Source organism: Phacochoerus africanus, chromosome 10, assembly GCF_016906955.1.
Source record: "Phacochoerus africanus isolate WHEZ1 chromosome 10, ROS_Pafr_v1, whole genome shotgun sequence".
Lineage (NCBI taxonomy): Eukaryota > Metazoa > Chordata > Mammalia > Artiodactyla > Suidae > Phacochoerus > Phacochoerus africanus.
Genome location: NC_062553.1, coordinates 77235773 through 77258740, shown reverse-complemented (window position 1 = coordinate 77258740; position 22968 = coordinate 77235773). Strand labels below are relative to the sequence as shown.

General features: G+C 44.0%; 1 protein-coding gene across 2 annotated transcripts in view; it reads right to left on the bottom strand.

Moving 5' to 3' along the window:
- Positions 1–5875: 5875 nt before the first annotated feature.
- The window catches only part of GATB (glutamyl-tRNA amidotransferase subunit B), an 83907-nt gene continuing 66814 nt past the window's right edge, over positions 5876–22968 (bottom strand). For both annotated transcript variants that reach the window (XM_047798471.1, XM_047798470.1), the window contains 2 exons: positions 7813–7947; positions 5876–6573 (listed from right to left, as the gene is read on the bottom strand). In XM_047798471.1, coding sequence (XP_047654427.1) covers positions 6445–6573; positions 7813–7947 — 264 coding nt within the window. In that variant the 3' untranslated portion in view covers positions 5876–6444. The remainder of the gene's footprint in view (positions 6574–7812; positions 7948–22968) is intronic.

Here is a 22968-nt window from a genome sequence, read left to right as displayed (position 1 = left end):
AGAGAGCAGCGCAGCTGAGATGCTGCAGAGCGGAGGCTGCCTTTTGTGTTTCAGGGATCCTGAGGCAGCTCTGGGAGAGGAGCAGCCCGCCAGCCCCTCGAATAAAAGCCCCAGGAGGTCTAGGTGGGGCCGGGTGGCTCTCAGGAGGTGGCCTCTCAGTGTATCCGAGTGTAAGTGGGAAACCAAAGAGCCCAATTCACTGGACAACTTGGACTTCAAGTTGGTCTGTCTTGAAAGATGGCTCGCCTGGCTGTGGCACCGCAGACCGGCCTGCCTTTGCTGCCCAGTGCCCGCCCATATCTGCATATGTCGCTCTGAAGAGCAGGTGGCTCAGAGCGCAGAAGGATGGAGTTCAGCTGTAATTTAGAGTCCTCTACCTTTGTTTTGCACAAGTATTCACCTTCCGGTTTGGACTCATCAGGTATATCAGATGCTAAAGTTGTGTCTGGAAGCTGTATTCTTTAGCTTTCTTGTCTGATTAACACTTCTCTCCATCATCTGGTGACGGTGTCAATTCTTCTCGAGTCTGTGTTGCTGTATTATAGACACCATAGCCCCATTTGTGGAAGGCAGCCTAAGGGGAAGAGTATCTTTTAAAGTCGGTACTGAAGTAGATCTGATTTAAAGGAGGAAGGAGATGACCAGCGTCTGGGGTGGGAGGCAGGTTCACTCCTGCAGAGGAATGCTGGCAGCCGATCCACACGGAACCCTTTCCACCCGGAGCTGGATGCTGGTCAGCTTTGTGAGTCCACTGCAGCCCTCCTCTAGAGGGCTGCGTCCTGGGCTTTTCAACATGAAGTCAGAAGACTGACCTGGAAGTACGCAGGGAACTGGCACTCTGGCGAACCCCTAGAGGTTTGGGGGATGGCAGGGACATGCCAGAGGGAAAAAAGCAGAAACCTGAAGCTAAAATAGGAGAAGAGCACATCTTGGGGGGTTTGGCAGAATGAACACTGACCCAGGCAGGCAGGAAGATACTGCTCAGCAAGTGGGTGATGATGGGTGGTCCTTGGTGGGAAAAATCACCGTAATGAACTAGAAGTCGAATACCCTAGTCACCAAATGACAGGAGACACCCTTAGAAATCTGTTTTACAATGAGCTTGGGAGACAATTTTAACAACAATTGGCATATTTTATTTTTTTATTTTTTGCCACACCCGCAGCATGTTGGAGGTTCCCAGGCTAGGGGTCGAATTGGAGCTATAGCTGCCAGCCTACACCACGGCCACAGAAACATGGGATCTGAGCTGTACCTGCAACTTTCACCACAGCTCACGGCAATGTAAGATCCTGAGCGCGGCCAGGGATCGAACTTGCATCCTCATGGATAGTAGTCAGATTCACTTCCACTGCACGACGGGAACTCCACCTTCAAAACGTCCATGAACAGCCTTCCACGTCAGATGCTAAGTCACTCGCGGGAGGACACTATGGACGCAGGCTCTGCTGCAGCCCCTGAGCTGGCGTCGTGTCCAGCCTGATGGTCCTGGGCAGTGGAGGTGAGTCAAGATCCTGGAACATCCTGTCCTTCACCTCGATTCACAATTCAGGGTCCGATGTGATGTTCCAGCTGGAGTGCGTTTTGCGGTTCCAAGTGTATGAGAGCACCGGGATACTTACGATTGATTTTTGGAGATGGCCAAGTACAGGTTTTCAACAGATTCCAGGTTGAGGTTAGTCCAAAATACAATTTCACAGGGTAAATTAGTTTCCCAGACAGGAAAAGGAAACACTGGAGTAACCCATCAGAAATGTGGTTTTATTAATAGAGACTTCCTTTCCCTGGCATTTAGAGGAATTACAAAATGGTCCCCATTTTACTTAGTAGTATTTTGGAAAAAGAACTCTGACGTGCTGGGGTTGGAGTTCTTGCCTCCATCACATGAAGAAGGTGTATTCAGTTCAGCGGGTTGTGGGGTATCTTCTTCTCAGAAAGTGGCTTTTATTTAGGCTGATGTAGCTGTTGACTTTGAGCCCACTGTGTTGTCAGGAGAGCATCCTTTTGTGAACAGATCCTAGAAACAGGATATGTGAATGTGAGCATTGCCTGTTCAGTTTGGGCAGCTGTGGGCCTCAGAGTTGAAAATCGTTTTTGGTGTCTCTGAATTGGCTTGGTTGCCATGGTCAGGGTAGGTGGGTTTCCAGATGTTTTGAGGCTCCAGGTTGTGGGTAGGCAGCTGGTTCTGCACATGGATTGGTGTGGGCTGCTGTCCTGTTGGTGAGCACCCTGGCAGGGGTGGGACGCGTCATCAGGGTGATGGTGATTGTCCCCAGGGGCAGGTCAGTGTAATTGCTAATTACCAGCCCTGCATTTACTGGCACGGCTGGCATGCTCTGCCATTTTTATGGAACACTTTATTGCAGTACAGTTATTATTGCTTGTGCTCCTTGGAGGCACTGGCCGGGCTGGGGTAATTTGTGGTTTTGCTGCGCGTCTCTGCCAGCCTTGCAGTATTAGCTCTTCCTGGACCAGCAGGCCTCTGTACCTGAGGCCACAAGGCTTTAAGTCATAAAGAATTTATTCTCGGCCCCCTCTCGCTTCAACCATCCATCTGTAAATCACGCAACGCTAATTCTCCATCATCCATAACAGCTTAAAACAGCACCATCACGCTAGTTTATACTCCATTCTTCAACTGCATCGTGGAGGAAACATTTTAAGAAAATGGAGTTGATTTTTTTTTTTTCGCATTCTGAATGACCATCATAAACCTAATGCTTTAGAAAGAGGTCTCAGAAGACTAGGAATTGTTTTCAGGATAATTTTGCCTCAGTAAATCGTCTCTGTGTTCAGGCATTTACTGGGCCGTCGGTTTCGTGGAGGACAGTTTATCTTCATAGCTTGTGAACTGGGAACACAGGGCTTCGGTCAAAGATTTTTGTGGAGGTTTTCTCTAAGGACAGGGACAAAGTTCTTGGGCCTCTGCATTTGGAATCCTAAGACAGGGCCTGATTTAGCTGGACAGCCCCTCCCTGTCCTGCCCTCACTGTGAATTTTCTTCCTGTCCCACAGCACAGGAGCCGGACTCACTGTGACCACCCAAGTAACAGGGCTGCCAAGACCATCTGCCCGCATGCCTTCTACACGCATTCAGGCATCTTTGGGGGACCCGAGATTGACTCATTTCAGAACCTGACCAGGGCGATGGGAGCTCTTAGTCCAGACTGTGAATTTCGTGGAGCTGAGGCTATGCTTCTTGGCATGTCAGCTTTTTATTGGGACAAGTCTGAAAAGGCCCACCTGTACCAAGGCCCCATTTTGCCTGGCAGATATTTTAAAAGAATTTGGTGTTGACGATATTAGGGAAGTGATTTTTGCTAGGCTGTTTGACTAAGGGATGCAGTGAAACAGGATTTCAATGGAATGAGGGTCCTGCTCTCTGCCCAAATAATCCATGAATGCATTTGTCTAAAATCTGCTCAAGAGGAATGGCAGCCATTTCCATGTTGCTTTTGGTACTGGGTAAATTACACTTCTAGACAGATTTGTGGTGTTTTTTAAAATAGTCCCCATGTGGAATCTCTGAAATGATGCGGCTAAGTGCAACAGACATGAAAAATACAATCTAGATTGTAGGCCCCTGGCCATGTCTTGAATCAACCACCTCAAAGCTCCAGGAGGGTGTTTAAGAAAATTCACAGCCTTCCTCCAAATTAGCAATAGTTACAAAAAGGGGGAAGCTCAGCAAAAGCATCCTTAATTTGGTGTAAATAATGGCAGCACCCCTGCAAACCATGTACACCGTAAAAGATGGGCACAGAAGTTCACCTTGATGCATAAGCCTAGACAAAGGCAAGAAGCCCCTTCCTAGACCCTGACTCCCAGACTAGTGGTTGGGGGCCCCCATAAGAGGCTGTGCATTCATTTCGTTTTATAAACTTAATGAACTTGGACTAAAGACTCGTTGTGTGCCAGGCAGCATGCTGAGCTCTGCAGCTCATTCCTTTCCTCCCCCTGGAACCAGCCAACCAGCCAGCCTTCTCCTCAAGCAACAGTGCACATGGTTTGGGCCTGACCAGGTAGAGCTGGTCCAGGCCCACCTGGGGAGCCAGTTTTCCAGCAGGTCCCTTCCCATACTGCAGGTGGGTGGATCCCAATGGCAGAGGGCAGGGGCTTCACCAACTATGGCGCCACTTCATGCACTTGAATGAGATTTCCCCCTGAAGAGCAACCAGAGAACCAGACATAATCCACACTCATGTAAAAATATATTTAAAATTGTATTGCATGGAGGCCCATGTACAAGTAGAGGCATACTTTGTGAATTTCTTAGGGTGTTATATAAACATATATTTCAAATATTCAGTCAGGTTCCAAGAAGTAAGATATCTGAGCTGTGATTTTTTTTTTTTTTTTTTTTTTACTATCAGCAGTTGTAACTGATTTTGGGGATTTCAGACGTGGGCATTCAAGACCACAGGCAGTTGTGCGACTGGACGACAGTTACCATTGTAAAGATCAAGTGCTTTTTTGTTGTTAATTGAGGGAACACAGGTACATTATTCTATTTTGACTTCTGTACACACTATAGTATGTTCCCCAAAAGCTGTTTCCTTCAGTCGACCCCCTTCACCCATGTCACCCTCCCCTCAGCGGTGGCAATTTTCTCTGGGAACCGTCAGTCCATATGACAGAATACTGTTGGTGACTGATCTTCATCCTGCTGCCCGCTCCCCTTCCCCGCCCCCCTTTAAGTAAGCCCTTGATTTAAAATCGTCTGCAAAGATCATCCAGTGCTTTCTGTGAGGTTTGATGACCAAGAAGCCAGACCTTTGGTGAAAATGGAGTTTGTTTTTAAAACAAAACCAAACCTTATCATTTCTTATAAAATCACGATCCCGCCCGATTCCAGTCTCAGGCAGCCTTAGCCGGTTTGTAAATGAAACTTGTGGAGCGATGCGGGGGGCGGGGGTGGGACTGACTCTGCCTTTCTCTCCAGAAAAGACGGTGCATAAAAACTTCTTACTCTTAGGCCCAGTAGTTTTGGGTACTGCAGCAAGCTGTGTGAGCAGCACACGGCTTCCTGGGTATTCTCTTAACAATTCTAAGTCACTTTTTTTTTTGTCTCTTTTAGGGCCGTACCCACAGCATATGGAGGTTTCCAGGCTAGGGGTTCAATCGGAGCTGCAGTTGCCCGCCTACACCACAGCCACAGCAACGTGGGATCCTAGCCGGGTCTTCGACCTACACCACAGCTCACAGCAACGCCAGATCCTTAACCCAACTGAGCGAGGCCAGGGATCGAACCTGCAAACCTCATCGTTCCTAGTCAGATTTGTTTTTGCCGTGCCACGACGGGAACTCCTCCAGTCACTCATTTTTTAAAAAAGTTAATTAAAAAAAAAAAAGAAACAAAACCTTACCTTTCATGCTTGTCTCAAATAAACCACAGAAGCGGTTTGCTTACCCTCCATGCTTTTCTCCCTGAGTAAGGGAAGGTTCTCTCTCCCCTGGCCCTCCATCTGCTTCTGCAGGACCATTTACGACCCACATGTTTGCCCTCTTCTTACACCAGAGTTCAGTGCAAAATCAGGGCCTCCAAAGACTGTTCTCTTGTGTCACCATTTGTTTGACATGTGCTTTGGCAAAACTGGTCTTTGAGCCTGTGAGACAGAGGTGACAAAGGCACACAGCAACAAAGGGGCACCCCACTGCAACACACAAATAGTATTATTGTCATGAGAACAGGGGTGAGGGCGACCTGGCTGCCACAGACACACTGTTAACTGCGGCACCGCTACTGATAAAGGTCAACTTTTTGATTTACTAGTTTACCATCTTATTCTTTGCAGACAAAACAAATCAGTTCAATGTTACAGCTTTTCTCTGGGGGGGGGGTATCAACTGCACAATCTCTGAAGTGTAAGTTTACTTTTTATGTGATACTTCAGCATATATTTTATTCATTAAATTTATTTGAAAATGTCTGTTGTCTTTCCCCCCCCCCCCCGCCCCGCAACGTCCCCCAAATCACTTCTCATACCCTCTGCCTCCTGGGCTCCCTGGGGAGTCAAATGGGCAACATTCCTTTTACTTGGTGGATGGGTAACTACAACTAGTTCCTGGTACGGAGATGAATGTCCTGAGAGGTCCCCAAACCCGATTCTGCATCCAGATCCCGGTCTCTCTTGTTACTGCTAAACTCCGGCACCTAGAACACCCGGCCCTTAGGGTGGGCTTCAAAATATTTGTTGAGAGACCTACCGAAGGAAACGTTTCCTTAGGATGTGACAGAATTTGAAACAGTACATCTGCCTGATCGCAGCACTGGAACAAGCTGTTCTGCATCTTAGGGAGCCGTGTGACGCCAGTGAAGCGACAGGGCGAAGCCTGGTCTTCGTGGAGCCAGAACGTCATGGTGCAGCTTGGGCAGGGCTGTCCGGCTGGGCTGGGACGTCAGCTTGCAGGCCCTGGCTTGGCCGAGGAGGGGACCCGGGACCGTCATGATGACAGCTGCCTCTCTAGCACCTCCTTGATCACAGCTGGATCTGCTCGGCCGAGAGTCGTTTTTCGGACCAGTCCAATCAGCTTGTTGATTGCTCTGGGGTTTCCCTTCTTCAGATCCATCACCTTTGGAGACAGAAATTTCAGAGAAAAGAGACTCACCTAAAGATTCTAAATCAATTTTATGTTCAGTGAACCAAACTGTTTGTTTTCCGTATTAGATAAAAAATAAGAAAAGGAAAAAAGGGGAGGGGGTGGACTTCTGAGGAGGTTTCTGGGCTCTTGGCAAAGCAGATGTTTGCTACCCTGCCTCCTAACTAAAGGGGACCAAGGAGGACTGTGACCTGTCATGGCTGAGGACCTGGATGCACTCCTCGGGGCCCGTGAGTGAGGCCCCCGACCCTCCAGTGGCCCCCATCCCCTTCCCTTGCCAAGAAGCTTGTTGGAAGACAAATCCACAAGATGCCAACTCTCCCTGAGGGGCCGGGTGGGGGTGCTGGTGGACAGGCTGGCCTGGCTGGGGCAGGGGCTCTGGTGCCTGTCAAACAGCCACCGGCCCAGTGTCCTGATCCACAGAAGCGCATGCGAGTGTCTGTGCTCAGTGCCGCAGAGCGAGCCAGGAACTACGTGTGTCTTTATCAGTCACTGCAGATGAGGCAGGAAGATGGAGATCGCCGGGACCGGTGCAAGCTCATTTTCCTTATCGAGAGCTCTTTACAGGGCTGTTAGTGTCCCCGCAAGCTGATGGGTGGGTGGTATCATTCTGAAAGGATGCCAGCAATTTCCTTCCCCTCTGAAAAATATCTCTGGACGATATGATTAGACTTGGGAAGGAAGCGATGCTCCTCATTTGGGCTTTTCTATTTGGTTCTATGCTCGGAACACAAAATGACTTGATTGCCAGCCATGTTCCTGTCAAGGATTTTCTCCATAATTTACAAATAATTTTCCTTTTTGCCTTTCTTCCCAGATCTCAAAGGCACAGAACTGAAGTGTGTCCTTATCTTTTTCCCCCTGTGTACCCCTGCCTGCTGCTTTGCCATAGAGAGCGCCTCCTATAAAGCAGACCTTGCAACCCTGGAAGAGAGCAACAGACCTGGGAAGCCAAAGTTCCATGAAGATTAAACTCTGAGGGTGGCTTTCCCTTCTAGGAAAAGCCATATTTTTCCAACATTCACCTAATTTCATCTCTTGACTTTAGCTAAAATCTGACAAAAATAATTCTGGGATTACTGATGAGACGGGGCCAACCGTCATTAGGAAGTGCCTCTGGGCTGCAAGGGGAGGCCTTGACCCCGGGCCCCCACCTGCAGGAGGGCTGCCCTGCCCTGCTGAGCATGAAGCCCTGCCCCCTAGTGCAAGTACCACTCCAGGATGCGCCTCCAGCGTGGCACGGCAGAGCTGCTCCAGCTCCTCCGGGTCCTGCATCAGTTCAAGCTTCTTTTCCGCAACGATCTGCGTTGGGGTCTTGCCTTCGCTCCTCCACAGTTCCTCAAACACCTGCAGGGCCAGAGCAGGGGAGAGGGCAGTATGCTGTCACATCTGTAGCCTCCAGCGCTGAGCTGCACCCTCAAATCAGTGCGAGACCTGCACCAGTGGAGACGGGTCCTCCCCACTCAACACAGTAGGGTGGGGCGGCAGTTGAGAGATGATTACTCACAGGGCCCCTGCCGACAGGAGTTCCACTGAATTAATTAATGGAGGTGACATTTTAGTGAAGGATGGGGCCACACAGGCTGCACTTAGACTGTCATGAAAACTCAGCCAGCTGGAAAACGTGATTTTAGGGGGGCAAGGTCATGACCCCGAATGAAGATACAAAATGCAAAGTAACTAAAAGCATAAATTGAAATCCACCGCCTGTAGGCAGAGCTGGACCCAAATGTGGCTAAGATAATTAGCAGTTAATAGCAAGGGTATTTTTCTACTTAAAAATGCTAACTAATCCCAAACCTACTAAAGGTGGGGAAAAGGCAGATATTTTAAAAGAAGGGGGTTCCTGGGCAGTATTCCACATTCCCCATTTCTCTGGTGTGAGCTCGGAGGGGAGGGGACCCCGGTCGCCCCCTTGGGGCTTGCTCTCCAGCTCACCCAGCGGTCAGGGGTCAGGACTCAGCACTGTGACCTTTCCCTGGAGGATGGGCCAGCCAGGAGCCACTGGGCCTGAGAAGACAGGCTGTGTGCTCTCAGCTCGGCAGTCAGACGCCCACAGTGACCGTGACCCAGGAGTGTCTGGTGAGTCCTTCCGGAAGCTCTCCTCCCACTACCAACGCACAGCCCCAGTCCACAAGGAGACCGGTCCTTGCTCTTAGGAAAGCACCCAACATACGTGGCTCCAGCTCAATTCTTTGTTTATTCAGCTGACCACGAATAATACACTGAGGAGAGAGGAATGTAAGCAGCTAAGAGCTTCCCCTGCTCTCAAGAGACTTACTGATGGCATGTCAGCAGCACAGGAAGTGGAGGACAGCACAACCTACTATGCGGATTAGACTCGAGCCACCACAAGCAAGTCTGAAGGGTTTCTCACCCCCTTTCCCTGATATATTTATTTCTCTTGAATTAAGACTTAGAATTTCAGGAGTTCCCATTGTGTCTCAGTGGTTAACAAACCTGACTAGCATCCATGAGGATGTGGGTTGGATCCCTGGCCTTGCTCAGTGGGTTAAGGATCTGGTGTTGCCATGAGCTGTGGTATAGTCCGCAGATGCGGATCCTGTGTTGCTGTGGCTGTGGTGTAGGCCAGCAGCTACAGCTCCGATTCGACCCTTAGCCTGGAAACCTCCATATGCCACCAGTGCATCCCTAAAAGACCAAAAAAAAAAAAAAAAAAGACTTAGAATTTCAAAATGCTATTTTCTAACTGTAAAAATTACCACATGTTCACTGTAGAAAATAAGGAAATATAGAAAAGATTAAGAGAACTCACCTGACCCCCATTCCTTCAAGATAATCAATGTTATTAGTATTCTGGTGTTTTCCCTTTTCTGTTTTGTGACACAGCTGTGACTACAGTACATACACAGTTTCTCACCTGCTTCTGTTTCACTTATCATAGAAATCCTTTCTTATATTAGGGAAAAAGCCTAATATCCAGCAAATGTGTTTATCATAAGTCAATGAAATGACTCCCTACTGGTAGGTATTTAGACTTTGACCCATGTTATTTTATTCATTTGCAGAGTTCCTTTTTAAAAAGTTCCTAGTTGAAAAGGTCCACTACTCAGGAAGTGAGAATGAAGATCTCAAGAGAGATTTGATCCCTGGCCCATAAAAGAAATCACGTGCAAGGACTTGCTTATAAGAATCTCTGCATCAACCCTTTTCAGGAAAGCAGTGGAAAGTCTGGAGGATGTGGATGCTGCCTGTGGCCCTGGCCCGGGAGCTGGCAGGCCTGGCAGTCCTAGCCCCTGCAGCCTCTGTGGCCCACAGCGCGGAGCTGACCTGTACGGCTGCCCAGGGGTCAGCCTTGACCTGGTACCCAGTACAGCTGCCCCAACACTGGCTGGACAGAGGTGAGATGAGGCAGCTCAGGGATCATGGCCAAGCCACACTGTTCAGCAGGAAAAGCAGGACAATGCTGGGACAGATGCTTTAAGTGCAGACAAGCTGGCTGAGCCCTGGGCTGGGGGTGGGGAGTGGGTGCCAAGGAGTGACACTAGGGAAGCAGACCCAATGGCCTCCCGGAACAAACGCCCGGACGCTAGAATGTTCTCAAGTCAGCCAAGCAGTGTCAGCCCCACCCGAGCCCCACCGGACTGATACAGTGGAATCCAGCAGCTAATCTCCTGCTCATTCCTATTTAAGACACAGACTGTGCAGCCCTGACTGGAGCCCAGCAATGTGGGGGCCCCTGAAGGGGGCTGGCCGCCTCCAGGCCAGACTCTGCAGGGCTCCTCTGGCCATCTTGCTGCCAACATAACAGCTCTGTGGTCACCAGCCTTGTGCTGCAACATAAATCCTCAGCTTCTGTCTGTGTTTAGTCACCAATCCAGGAAGTGCTATGAAAGTGCAATTGTTTCTGGTCAGGTGTGCAGCTCACCCAAGAAAAGCAAATGTAACGAGGACTTCCTGGGATAGCGTTGGTCATTGACGTTAATAAGTGGCCGCCAAGGGTAGTAGGGGTAATGCAAGCTGGAGACCTCTGACACGTGGGAGCAGAAACAGCCTTCAGTTCCAGGGCGCTGAATGCACACGGTCTAACTACTACCTACTACCCAACCTGCAACTACTACCCAACTGTTTCTCTAGCTGGTGTTTTTTGTTTTTTGTTTTGGCTGCATCAGTGGCATGCAAAAGTTCCCAGGCCAGGGATCGAACCCACACTACAGCAGTCATCAGAGCCAGAGCAGTGACAACGCCGGGTCCTTCGCCTGCTGCACCAGCAGGGAAATTCCCAGCTAGAGCTACTTTTAAAGGATGTGGAAGGAAGGGTGAGAGGAAAGTACACAGGCCACTGGCCTGTCCCAGAGAGGGCAGGGAGCGAGTGGTGCGAGTCACAGAGAGGAGGTCCCCTCTGGTAAAAGGCAAGGATCAAGAAAGGTCACTCTTCTAGAAAGGCACAGGCATCAATCCAGGCCCCAAAGAGAAGCAGGGTGCAGTAAAATGTGCAAAGGATCAAAGCACTAAAAGGAAGAAAAAGATACCCAATTATCTATTACAGCTTTACTGCATGACACAGTATTTTCTACATTAAAAGGTTTTTGGTGATTTCTATTTAAAGCAGACTCCAAGGCAGAGAAGAGGAAAATTGCTCAAGTGGCACATTTGCATGTGAAAATTCAATTTCTATCTCTGCAGAATCCCAGGGCAGTCTAGTCCCATTCACTGGACAATCCTCAGGACGCAGGAGACTCACCCAAAGGAAATGCGCATCTCGCCTGACTTTCCATGGGGCTGCCCAGGGCCTCTGAGTCACTGGAGGCTCGGGATCCTGGGAAGCTGGCTGCAGGTGAGGTGTGACTGCAGTAGCCAGGAGTCTGGTGGGCCCTATCCTCAGGGAGGGGAGATGTGGCTGTTGTCTACTTCACTAGAGAGAACCAGCTTCTGTCACAGGAGCCCATATGCTTCTGCCTACGGTTAACCAAGAGGTTGCTCATGATGATAAATAGTCTGTGAGTTTCTGTTTCTGAGAGACAGCACTGCTTCGTGGCAACAACCTCTTAACTCCCCAGGTCCTGAGGAGCTGAGGCACCGAGGCTTGTGAATCTCAGAAGCACTGCTGGGACACCTGGAGCAATGTGCAGAGAAATGTTTAAGGGCTGAAATAATGGGGGGTGATTTAAGGGAGAGACAGCTGGACAGAGACAGCTTAACCATACTTTACACATACGGTGGGAGGGTCTTTGGAGTTCAGAGTGTTCACAGGGCAGGAAGACCCCTCCTGCATATCTGTCACCTTTCGGAGTCACTCTCAGTCAGCTTTCTTCCTCATCCCCTGGTTACCCATCAATAGTGGAACCTCTTCCAGTTCTGTCAGAGCAAACACCAGTAACCAGTGGAAGCAGAATCCTTCTATGCTGCTGCAGCACTCTCTGACTCACAGGGGTTCTGAAATCTAAGGCCTACTTGGATTCGTTTGTTAAATCAGTAAAAATTAACTGTAACACATTTTTTTCACTGTCAAATATAACACACTGTAAGGTACATTAGAAAAATAAGACACAAAAAGATGTTCAATGTAATTACTCATTAGGGAAACAAATCAAATCCACCATGAGCTATTGCTTTATATCTAATAAGATGACTATCATCAAAAAGAACAATAGGAGTTCCCGTCATGGCTCAGTGGAACCAAATCTGACTAGCATCCATGAGGACGCAGGTTCAATCCCTGGCCTGGCTCAGTGGGTTAAGGATCCAGTGTTGCCACGAGCTGCGGTGTAGGTTGCAGACACGGCTCAGATCTGGCATTGCTATAGTTGTGTAGGCCAGCAGCTGTAGTTCTGATTCCACCCCTAGCCTGGGAACTTCCATATGCTATGGGTATGGCCCTAAAAAGACCAAAAAAAAAAAAAAAAAAGTTTTGGCATGGATGTGGAGAGACTGGAACAGACTGCTGATGGGACCGTACAATAGGGAAGACCATCTGGAAAACACTCTGGCAGGTCCTCAAAGTGTTTAACATACAATTACCACATGACCCAGAAATTCCATTCCTAGTCGGACTTTGAGCTCACCACCTCCTCTCATGAGCACATCAAAAACACAACTAAATGCAGAACAATCATTGCTTAAAAGGATGAGAACTCCCCCTAAAGATAGTCTACATCCAAGTGTAGAAGGAAGAAACCACAAGAGGACAGGAGGAGGGATGCCCCCTGGTGGCTGGTCCACTAACTGGAGAATAATTGTATCACAAAAGTTCCTCCACAGGAGTGAGGGTTTTAAGTCCGACGTCAGACTCCTAAGCCAGGAAGCCTAGCACCGGGGGAAGGAGTCTCAAAAGAGTTTGGCTTTAAAGACCAGCAGGGCTTAAATGCAGGCATTCCACAGGACTACGGGAAACAGAGACTCTACTCTGGGAGAGTGTACAGCAACTAGAACCCAAGGCAAAGGCAGCAACTTCATAGGAGTCTGGGCCAAACCTCCCCAGACTGGTCTTGGAGGGTCTCCTGAGGGGTAGGGTTGAAAGGAGTGGCTATGTCTATCCCTGGGAATTGGGACACTGGTGGCGGAAATTGTGAGGAGTGTTCAGCCATGTGAATTCTCAGGAAGGGCAAACCTCTTTCTTGGGTCATTAGTACCAAGACCTGCCCCCACCCAACAGCCTGCAGCCTATATGGCTGAGATGCCTCAAGCCAAACAACCAACAGTGTGGGAACACAGCTCCACCCATCAGCAGACAGGCTGCCTTAAAGACTTCCTGAGCTACTTCTGGACACACCACTTGACACGGCCCTGGCCACCAGAGGGTCAAGTCCCAGTTCCACCCACCAATGGGCAGGCACTGGCCCTTCCCACCAGGAAGCCTGCACATGCCTCTAGACCAGCCTCACCTACCAGGGGGAAGACACCAGGAACAAGATTACTGCAATCTGGCAGCCAGTGGAAGAGTCCACAAAAAAGAACTTTAGACAAAATGAGATGGTAAAGGAATATGCTCCGAGCAAAGGAGCAAGATAAAACTGTAGGACAATAACTAAGTGACATGGAGACAGGAATTTACCAGAGAAGGACTCCAGAGTAATAATTAACAAATTAGAAGATATAAAGAACAGAGTTGAAGAGTAAAATAACTGGAATGAAAAATACACTAGAAGGAATCAATACCAATATAAATGAGGCAGAATAATAGTGAGCTGGAAGACAGAATGGGGGAATCACTGCCATGGAACAGAATAAAGAAAAAACAATGAAAAGAAGTGAGAACAGTTTAAGAGACCTCTCAGGCAACATTAAATACACCAACATTCGTGTTATAGGGGTCCCTGAAGGAGAAGAAAGACCCTGAGAGGGAGTTCCCACTGTGGCTCAGCTTACTGGTAAGGAACCCAACTAGGATCCATGACGATGTGGGCTGACTCCTGGCCTTGCTCAGTGGATTGGGGATCTAGTGCTGCCGTGAGCTGTGGTGTAGGTTGCAGACACAGCTTGGATGCTGCGTTGCTGTGGCTGTGGTGTAGGCCAGCAGCTGTAGCTCCAATTCAACCCCTGTAGCTTCAATTCCCCTAGCCTGGGAACTTCCATATGCTGTGGGTGCAGCCCTAAAAAGCAAAAAAAAAAAAAAAAAAGGCCAGTCACCCAAGTCCAAGAATCTCAAAGAGTCTCAGGCAGGATTAACCCAAGCAGAAACATTCCAAGACACACAATAATCAAATTGACAAAAATTAAAGGCAAAGAAAAAAATATTGAAATCAACAAGGGAAGAAGCAATAAATAACATACAAGGCAATCTCCACAAGGTTATCATCTGATTTTTCAGCAGGAAGTGCACAGGCCAAAAGGCAGTGGCACCATCTGAAAGTGATGAAAGGGAAAAAAACCAACAACCAAGAATAATCTATATAGCAAGGATATCATTCATATTTGACAGAGAAATCAAAAGCTTTACAGACAAGCAAAAGCTAAAAGAATTCAGCACCACCAAACTAGTTTTACAACAAATACTAAAGGATCTTTTCTAGGAGGAAAAGAGAAGGCCACAACTAGAAACAAGAAAATTACAAAATGGGAAAGCTCACTGGTAAAGGCAGACATACAATAAAGATATGAAATCATCCACATACAAATATATTACCAACCAATAATCATAAGAGAAGAGTACAAATGCAGGATATCTGAAATCTATTTAAAATTAAGAGATCAGCAACTTAAAGCAATCATATATTTATACAGACTGGTATATCAAAACCTCATGGTAACCACAAACCAAAAACCTATAATATATACACACAAAAAAGAAGAAGGAAGCCAAAATAACAATAAAGACTGTCATCAAACCACAAGAGTAGACAACAAAAGAGGAAGGGAAGAATAAAGACCTAGAAAAACAAATCCAAAACAATTAATAAAATGACAAAAAGAACATATACACTGATAATTACTTTAAATGTAAATACGCCAAGCAAAGGATATAGACTAGACAAATGGATACAAAACAAGACTCGTACATATGCTATTTACAAGAGACCCACTTCAAATCTAGAGACACGTAAAAGATTTAAAGTGAGAGGATGGAAAACAAAGTATTCCATGCAAATAGAAGTAAAAAAAAAAAAAAAAAAAAAAGGCCAAAGCGGCAATACTTGTATCAGACAAAACAGACTTTCAAATAAAGACTGTTACAAGAGGCAAAGAAGGACATTACATAATGATCAAGGGATCAATCCAAGAAGACGACGTAACAATTGTAAATATATATGCACTCAATAGAGGGAACACCTCAATATATAAGGCAAATGTTAACAGATATAAAAGTAGAAACTGACAGTAACACACTAATAGTAGGGGACTTTAACACCATGCTTACATTAATGGACAGATCATCCAGACAGAAAATCAATAAGGAAATACAGGCCTTAAATGATACAGTAGACCAGATGGACTTAAGTGAATCTACACAGCATTCCATCTGAAAGCAGCAAAATGTACATTCTTCTCAAGTGCACATGGAATATTTTCTAGGATATTTATCCCATGTTGGACCACAAACCAAGACTTGATACACTTAAGGAAAATGAAATCATATCAGGCATCTTTTCCAACCATAACACTATGCTATGAAATTAGAAATTAGCTATAAGGAAAAAAAATGCAAAAAACACAAACAAGGGAAGACTAAACAATATGCTACCAAACAACCAATGAATCACTGAAAAAATCAAAGAGGAAATCAATATATACATAGAGACAACTGAAAATGAAAGCATGATGATCCAAAACTTATAGGATGCAGCAAAAGCAGTTCTAAGAGGCAAGTTTATAGCAATAGAATCCTACCTCAGGAAACAAAAATCTCAAATAAAAAACCTAAAAGCAACTAGAGAAGGAAGAACCAAAAACCCTCAAAGACAGTAGAAAGAAAGAAATCATAAAGATCAAAGCAGAAATAAATGAAAGAGATTTAAAAAAAAGAGAAAAGACTAATGAAACTAAAAGCTAATTCTCTGAAAAAATAAACAAAATTGATAAATCTTTAGTGAGACTCACCAACTTAAAATGGGGCGGGGGGAAGATGGTGGAGTAGAAGGACTGCAGCTCACTGTCTTGCATTAAAGCAAGAAAACTAAAACCAACTGCTGAATGACCTTCAACCAAATAGACTACAAAATGTCAAGATATCCTACTCCAGAAGACAAAGAGGAGGCCACATCAAGATGGCAGAAGGGGTGCTTATGCAATATGAGCAACCCCATGCCTGCTGGGTAGGCAGCCCACAGGCTGGAGGGTAACTGTATCACAGAAATTCACCTATGGGAGAGTTCTGAGTCCCATGTCAGGTCTCCATGCCTGGGGATCTGGAATTGGGAGAAAGAGCCTCCAGAGCATTTGGCATTAAGGGCCAATGGGGCTTGTGTGAAGGAGCTTCAAGGGACTAGAGGAAATGGAGACTGCATTCTTGAAAGGCACACACAGGCTTTCATGTCCACTGGGTCCCAGGGCAAAGCAGAGACTCCAGAGGAATCTGGGTCATGCCTGCCTGCAGTTCTTCGAGGATGTCCTGGGAAAACAAGTGGTGACTGTGGCTTGTTGTGGGGGAAGGACATTGGAGACAAAGGTCTCAGGAATAATCATCAGCGTGTACTCCTATAGAGGTGGCCATTTTGCAAAAATCTGGCACCACCCATTAGGGCTGAGAAACTCCAGGCAAAACAATAATCCAGGTGGGAACATCAGCAAATGGCTGCCTAAAGACCCCTCCCTGGCACACATTCACTTCTAGTCTTGCCCAGAGACAAAGGCCCACCCACCAGAGGGATAAGAATCAGCTCCACCTACCAGTGGGCAGGCACCAGTCCCTCCCCTCAGGAGGCCTGCAGCAAGCCCACAAGGGGGGCAGCATCAGAAGACATCTCCAATAAGGAGATCACACCAAAAATCTATACAAACTGAAAAGGCAGAGAATTATGATTTGGATAAGGAAACAAGAAAAAAAAAAAAAAGAAAGAAAAACAGCTAAGTGATCTGGAGATTACCAATGAAAAAGACTTTAGACTGATGATAGTAAAGACGATTCAAGATCTTAGAAATAAACTGGAGCCAAAGACTGATAAATTACAAGAGACAATGAGCTAAGAAATAGAAGATTTAAGGATTAAGCAAGAAGAGGTGCAAAATACAGTAACTGAAATAAAAAATTCACTAGAAGCAACCAACATCAGAATACAGGAGGCAAAAGAACGAATAAGTGAGATAGAGGACAGACTAGTGGAAATCACTGATGCAGAACAGAAAAAAGACTGAAAAGAAATGAAGACAGACAGTCTAAGAGAAATCTGGGACAACATTAAACATACTAATATCCGTAATACAGGGGTGCCAGAAGAGAGAGAAAGGGCCAGAGAAAATATTTGAGGATATAATAGCCAAAAACTTATCTAACATGGGAAAGGAATCACTCACTCAAATCCAGGAAACACAATGGAGTACATATAAAATAAACCCAAGAAGGAACACCCTGAGACTCATATTAATCAAACTGACCAAAATTAAAAATGAAGAGAAAATATTGAAGGCAGCTAGGGAAAATAAACAAATAATATACAAAGGAACCCTGATAAGATTATCAGCAGATCTTTCATCAGAAACTCTGCAGGCCAGAAGGGAATGGCACATGATATACTTAGAGTGATGAAAGGAAAAAACTCCACCAGGGTTACTCTATCCAGCAAGGCTCTCATTCAGATTTGAAGAAGAAATCAAAAACTTTACAGACAAGCAAAAGCTAAGAGAATTCAGCACTACTAAACCAGCTTTACAACAGATACTAAAGGAACTTCTCTAGACGGAAAAAAAAAGGCCATAACTAGAAACAAAAATATTACAAATGACAAGGCTCACCAGTAAAAGCATACATATAGTAAAGGTAGGAAATCATCCACACACAAATATGCTACCAAAACCAGAAATCATGAGAAGAGAGGGGTTCAAATGCAGGACACTGGCGATGCATTCACAATTAAGAGACCAACAACTTAAAACAATCTTGTATATACAGACTCCTTTATCCAAACTTCAGGGTAACTGCAAACCAAAAGTCTCCAATAGATACACACACAAATAAGAAAATACAACACTAAAAATAGTCATCAAACCACAAGAGAACAAGAGAAGAAAGGAAGAAAAAAGACCAACAAAAACAAATCCACAACAGTTAATAAAATGGCAGTAAGAACATACATATCAATAATTACCTTAAATATAAATGGACTAAATGCCCCAACCAAAAGACAAAGAGTGGCTTAATGGATACAAAACAAGACCCATATATATATGCTGTCTTCAAGAGACCCACTTAAGTTCTAGGGACACATACAAATTGAAAGTGAGAGGATGGAAGAATATGATCCATGTAAACAAATAATAATAATAATAATAAAGCTGGAGTAGCAATTCTCTTATCAGATAAAATAGACCTTAAAATAAAGAATATTATAAGAGACAAAGAAGGAGAATACATAATGGTCAAAGGATCAATCCAAGAAGAAGATATAACAACTCTAAATATATATGCACCCAACATAGGATCACTTCAGTATATAAGGCAACTGCTAACAACCTTTAAAGGAGAAATTGTCAATAACCCATATTAGCTGGGGACTTTAATATTCCATTTACAGCAACAAACAGATAATCCAGACAGAAAAATCAAAAAGGACACTCAGGCCTAAAATGATGCATTAGACCAGATGGACTTAGTAGATATATATAGAACATTCCATCCAAAAGCAACAGAATACACATTCTTCTCAAGTGCACATGGAAAATTCTCTAGCATAGATCACATTCTAGGCCACAAATCAAGACTTGATAATTTTAAGAAAATTGAAATAATATCAAGCATCTTGTTCAACCACAATGCTATACAACTGGAAATCAACAAGAAAAAAATAGCAAAAAACACAAACATGTAGAAACTAAACAACATGCCACTAAACAACCAATGAATCACTTAAGAAGTCAAAGAGGGAGTTAATCTCCAGAAGCAAATGACAACAAAGACATAATAATCCAAAACTTATGGGATGCAGTAAAAGCAGTTCTAAGAGGGAAGTTTATAGCAATACAAGCCTACCTCAGGAAACAAGAATTAAGTCTACAACTAAAGCAACTAGAAAGAAGCACACACAAAACTCAAAGTTAGCAGAAGGAAAGAAACCATAAAGACCAGAACAGAAATAAATGAAATAGAAATGAAGAAAACCACAGAAAAGATCAATGAAACTAAAAGCTGGTTCTTTGGAAAGACCAACAAAATTGATAAACCCTTAAGACTTACACCTCCTAGAGTAATGACAATAAAAACAAAAACAAACAAATGGGACCTGATTAAAGTTTTTACACAGCAAAGGAAATCCTAAACAAAACAAAAAGACAACCTATGGAATGGGAGAAAATATCTGCAAATGAAGCAATTGACAAGGGATTAATCTCCAAAATATGTAAACACCTCCTGCAGCTCAATCCCCCCAAAATAAACAACCCTAACAAAAAATGGGCAGAAGATCTAAATGGAAAATTCTCCAAAGAAGACATACCTGAGAAGATGTTCAACATCACCAATTATTAGAGTATTGCAAATCCAAACTACAATGAGGTACCACCTTGCACCAGCCAGAATGGCCATCATCAAAAGTCTACAAATAATAAATGCTAGAGAGGAAGTGGAGAAAAGGGAACCCTCTTACACTCGTGGTGGGAATGTAAATTGGTACAACCCTTAGGGAAAACAGTACAGAGATACTTCAAAAAAACTAAAAATAGAATCACCATTTGATCCAGCAATCACTCCTGGGCATCTATCCAGAGAAAACCATGATTCAAAAAGATACATGTACCCCAATGTTCACTGCAGCATGATAAACAATAGTCAATACATGGAACAACCAAAATGTCCATCATTAGAGGAGTGGATAAAGAAGATGTGGTACATATACATAATGGAGTATTACTCAGCCATAAAAAGGAATGAAATAATGGCATTTGCAGCAACATGGATGAACCCAGAAATTATCATGCTCGATGAAGTTAGACAGGGAGATATAAACATCATATGCTATCACTAATACATGGAATCTAAAAAAAGGATACAATGAACTTCTTTCAAGAACAGATACTGACTCACAGACTTTGAAAAACTTATGTTACCAAAGGAGACAGGCTGTGGGGGGAGGGATTGAAATGCTGTAAAATTGGGTTATGATGATCGTTGTACAACTATAAATATAATGAAATTTATTGAGTTTAACAAAAAAAAAGGGGGGGGAGGGGGAGAGGGCCTAAATCAATAAAATTAGAAATGAAAAAGGCGATGCTACAACTGACAACACAGAAATAAAAGGAGACTAATACAGGCAACTGTATGCTAATAAAATGGACAACCAAAAAGAAGTAGAAAAATTCTTAGAAAGGTACAATCTCTGAAGACTGTACCAGGAAGAAATAGAAGATAAGAACAGCCCAATTAAAAGTACAGAAATTGAATATGTGATTTAAAAATTCCCAACAAACAAAAGTCCAGGACTAGGTAGCTTCACAGGTGAATTCTACCAAATGGGTAGTTAGAGATAGTTGTTAGAGAAGAGTTAACAACTATCCTTCCAAAACTACTCCAAAATACTGCAGAGGAAAGAGCTCTTCCAAACTCATTCTATGAAACCACCATCACCCTCATACCAAAACCAAAGATACTATAAAAAAATAAAAGGCCAATATCACGATGAACACATACGTAAAAATCTTCAGCACAATACTAGCAAGTCAAATCCACAATCCATTAAAAGGAGCACACACCATGATCAAGTGGGATTTATCCCAGGGATGCAAATAAATCAATGCTGATGCACCAAGTTAACAAATTAAGAATAAAAGCCATACAATCATCTCAATATATGCAGAAAAACTGGAGATTAAAAACTCTCCAGTAAGTGGACATAAAAGGAACATACCTCAACATAATAAAGGTCATATATGACACACACACAATGAACATCATATGCAATAGTGGAAAGCTGAAAGCATTTAAGATTAGGAACATGAGAAAAATGTCTACTCTTGCCCCTTTTATTCAACATGGTATTGGAAGTCCTAGCCACAGAAATCAGAGAAGGAGAAATAAAAGGGATCGAAATTGGAAAAGAAGAAATAAGACAATCACTGTTTACAGATGACATGATACTATACACAGAAAATCCTAAAGGTGCTACCAGAAAAACGTTAAGAGTTCATCAATGAATTCAGTAAAGTTGAAGCATATAAAATGAATGCAGCAAAATCTGCTACATTTCTATATGCTAACAATGAAATGTCAGAAAGGGAAATTAGGAAAACAATCTCATTTAACATCAAAGAGAATAAAATATCTAGGAATAAACCTACCTAAGGAGGCAAAAGCCTTGTACTTCAAAAACTGTAAGATGCTGATGAAAAAACTGAAGGTGACACAAACAGATGGAAAGATACCATGTTCTTGGATTGGAAGAATCAATATTGTCAAAATAGCTATACTACTCAAGGTAATCTACAGATTCAATGCAATCCCTATCAAATTACCAATGACATTTTTCACAGAATAGAAAAAATAATTTTAAAATTTGTATGGAAACGCAAAAGACCCCAAATAGCCAAAACAATCTTGAGAAAGAAAAACAGAGCTTGAGGAATCAGGCTCGCTGGCCTGAGACTATACTACAAAGCTATGATCACCAAAACAGTATGGTACTGGCACAAAGACAGACATATAGCTCAATGGAACAGCACAGAATTCCCAGAAATAAACCCACACACTTATGGCCATTAGTCTTCAACGAAAAAGGCAAGAATACACAATGGAGAGAAGACAGTCTCTTCAATAAGTGGTGCTGGGAAAACATGTAAAAGAATGAAATTAGAACGTTTTCTAACATTATGTATAAAAATAAACTCAAAATAGATTAAAAAGCTAAATGTAAGACTGAATACTATAAAACTACTAGAGGAAACCATAGGCAAGACACTCTGACATAAACTGCAGCAATTTATTTTGGATCCATCTCCTAGAGTAATGGAAACAAAACCAAATACAAGCAGATGGAACCTAATTAAACCTAGAAGCTTTCGCACAGCAAAGGAAACCATAAATAAAAAGACAACCTATGAAATGGGACAAAATATGTGCAAAGGACTCTAGTGACAAGAGATTAATTTCCCAAACATGCAGACAGCTCAGTATCAAAAAAAACAAAACAAAACCCACTCAAAAAATGGGCACAAGATCTAAACAGACACTTCTCCAAAGAAGATAGTAGATGCCCAAAAGCACATGAAAAGATGCTCGACATCACGAATTATTAGACAAATGAAATCAAAACTACAATGAGAGATCACTTCATACCAGTCAGAATGACCAGCATGGAAAAGTCTACAAACAATAAATGGTGGAGAGGGTGTGGAGAAAAGGGTGGTAGGAATGTAAACTGGTGCAGCCACTATGGAAAAGAGTATGGAGGTCCCTTAAAAAGCTAAAAATAAAGCTACTATATGACCCAGCAATCCCACTCCTAGGCATGTATCTGGAGCAAACCGTAACTTGAAAATATACTTGCACCCCAATGTTCACTGCAGCACTATTTATAATAGCCAAGACATGGAAGCAACATAAATGTCCATCAACAGAGGAACAGATAAAGAAGATATGGTGTGTTTGTGTGTATGTGTGTGTGTGTGTGTGTGTGTATGCATATGTACACATATACACATATATAGAGGAGTACTACTCAGTCATAAAAAAGAATGAAATAATGCCATTTGTAGCAACATGGATGGATCTAATAATTATCATACTAAGTGAGGTGAGTCATAGAAAGACAAATATTATCACTT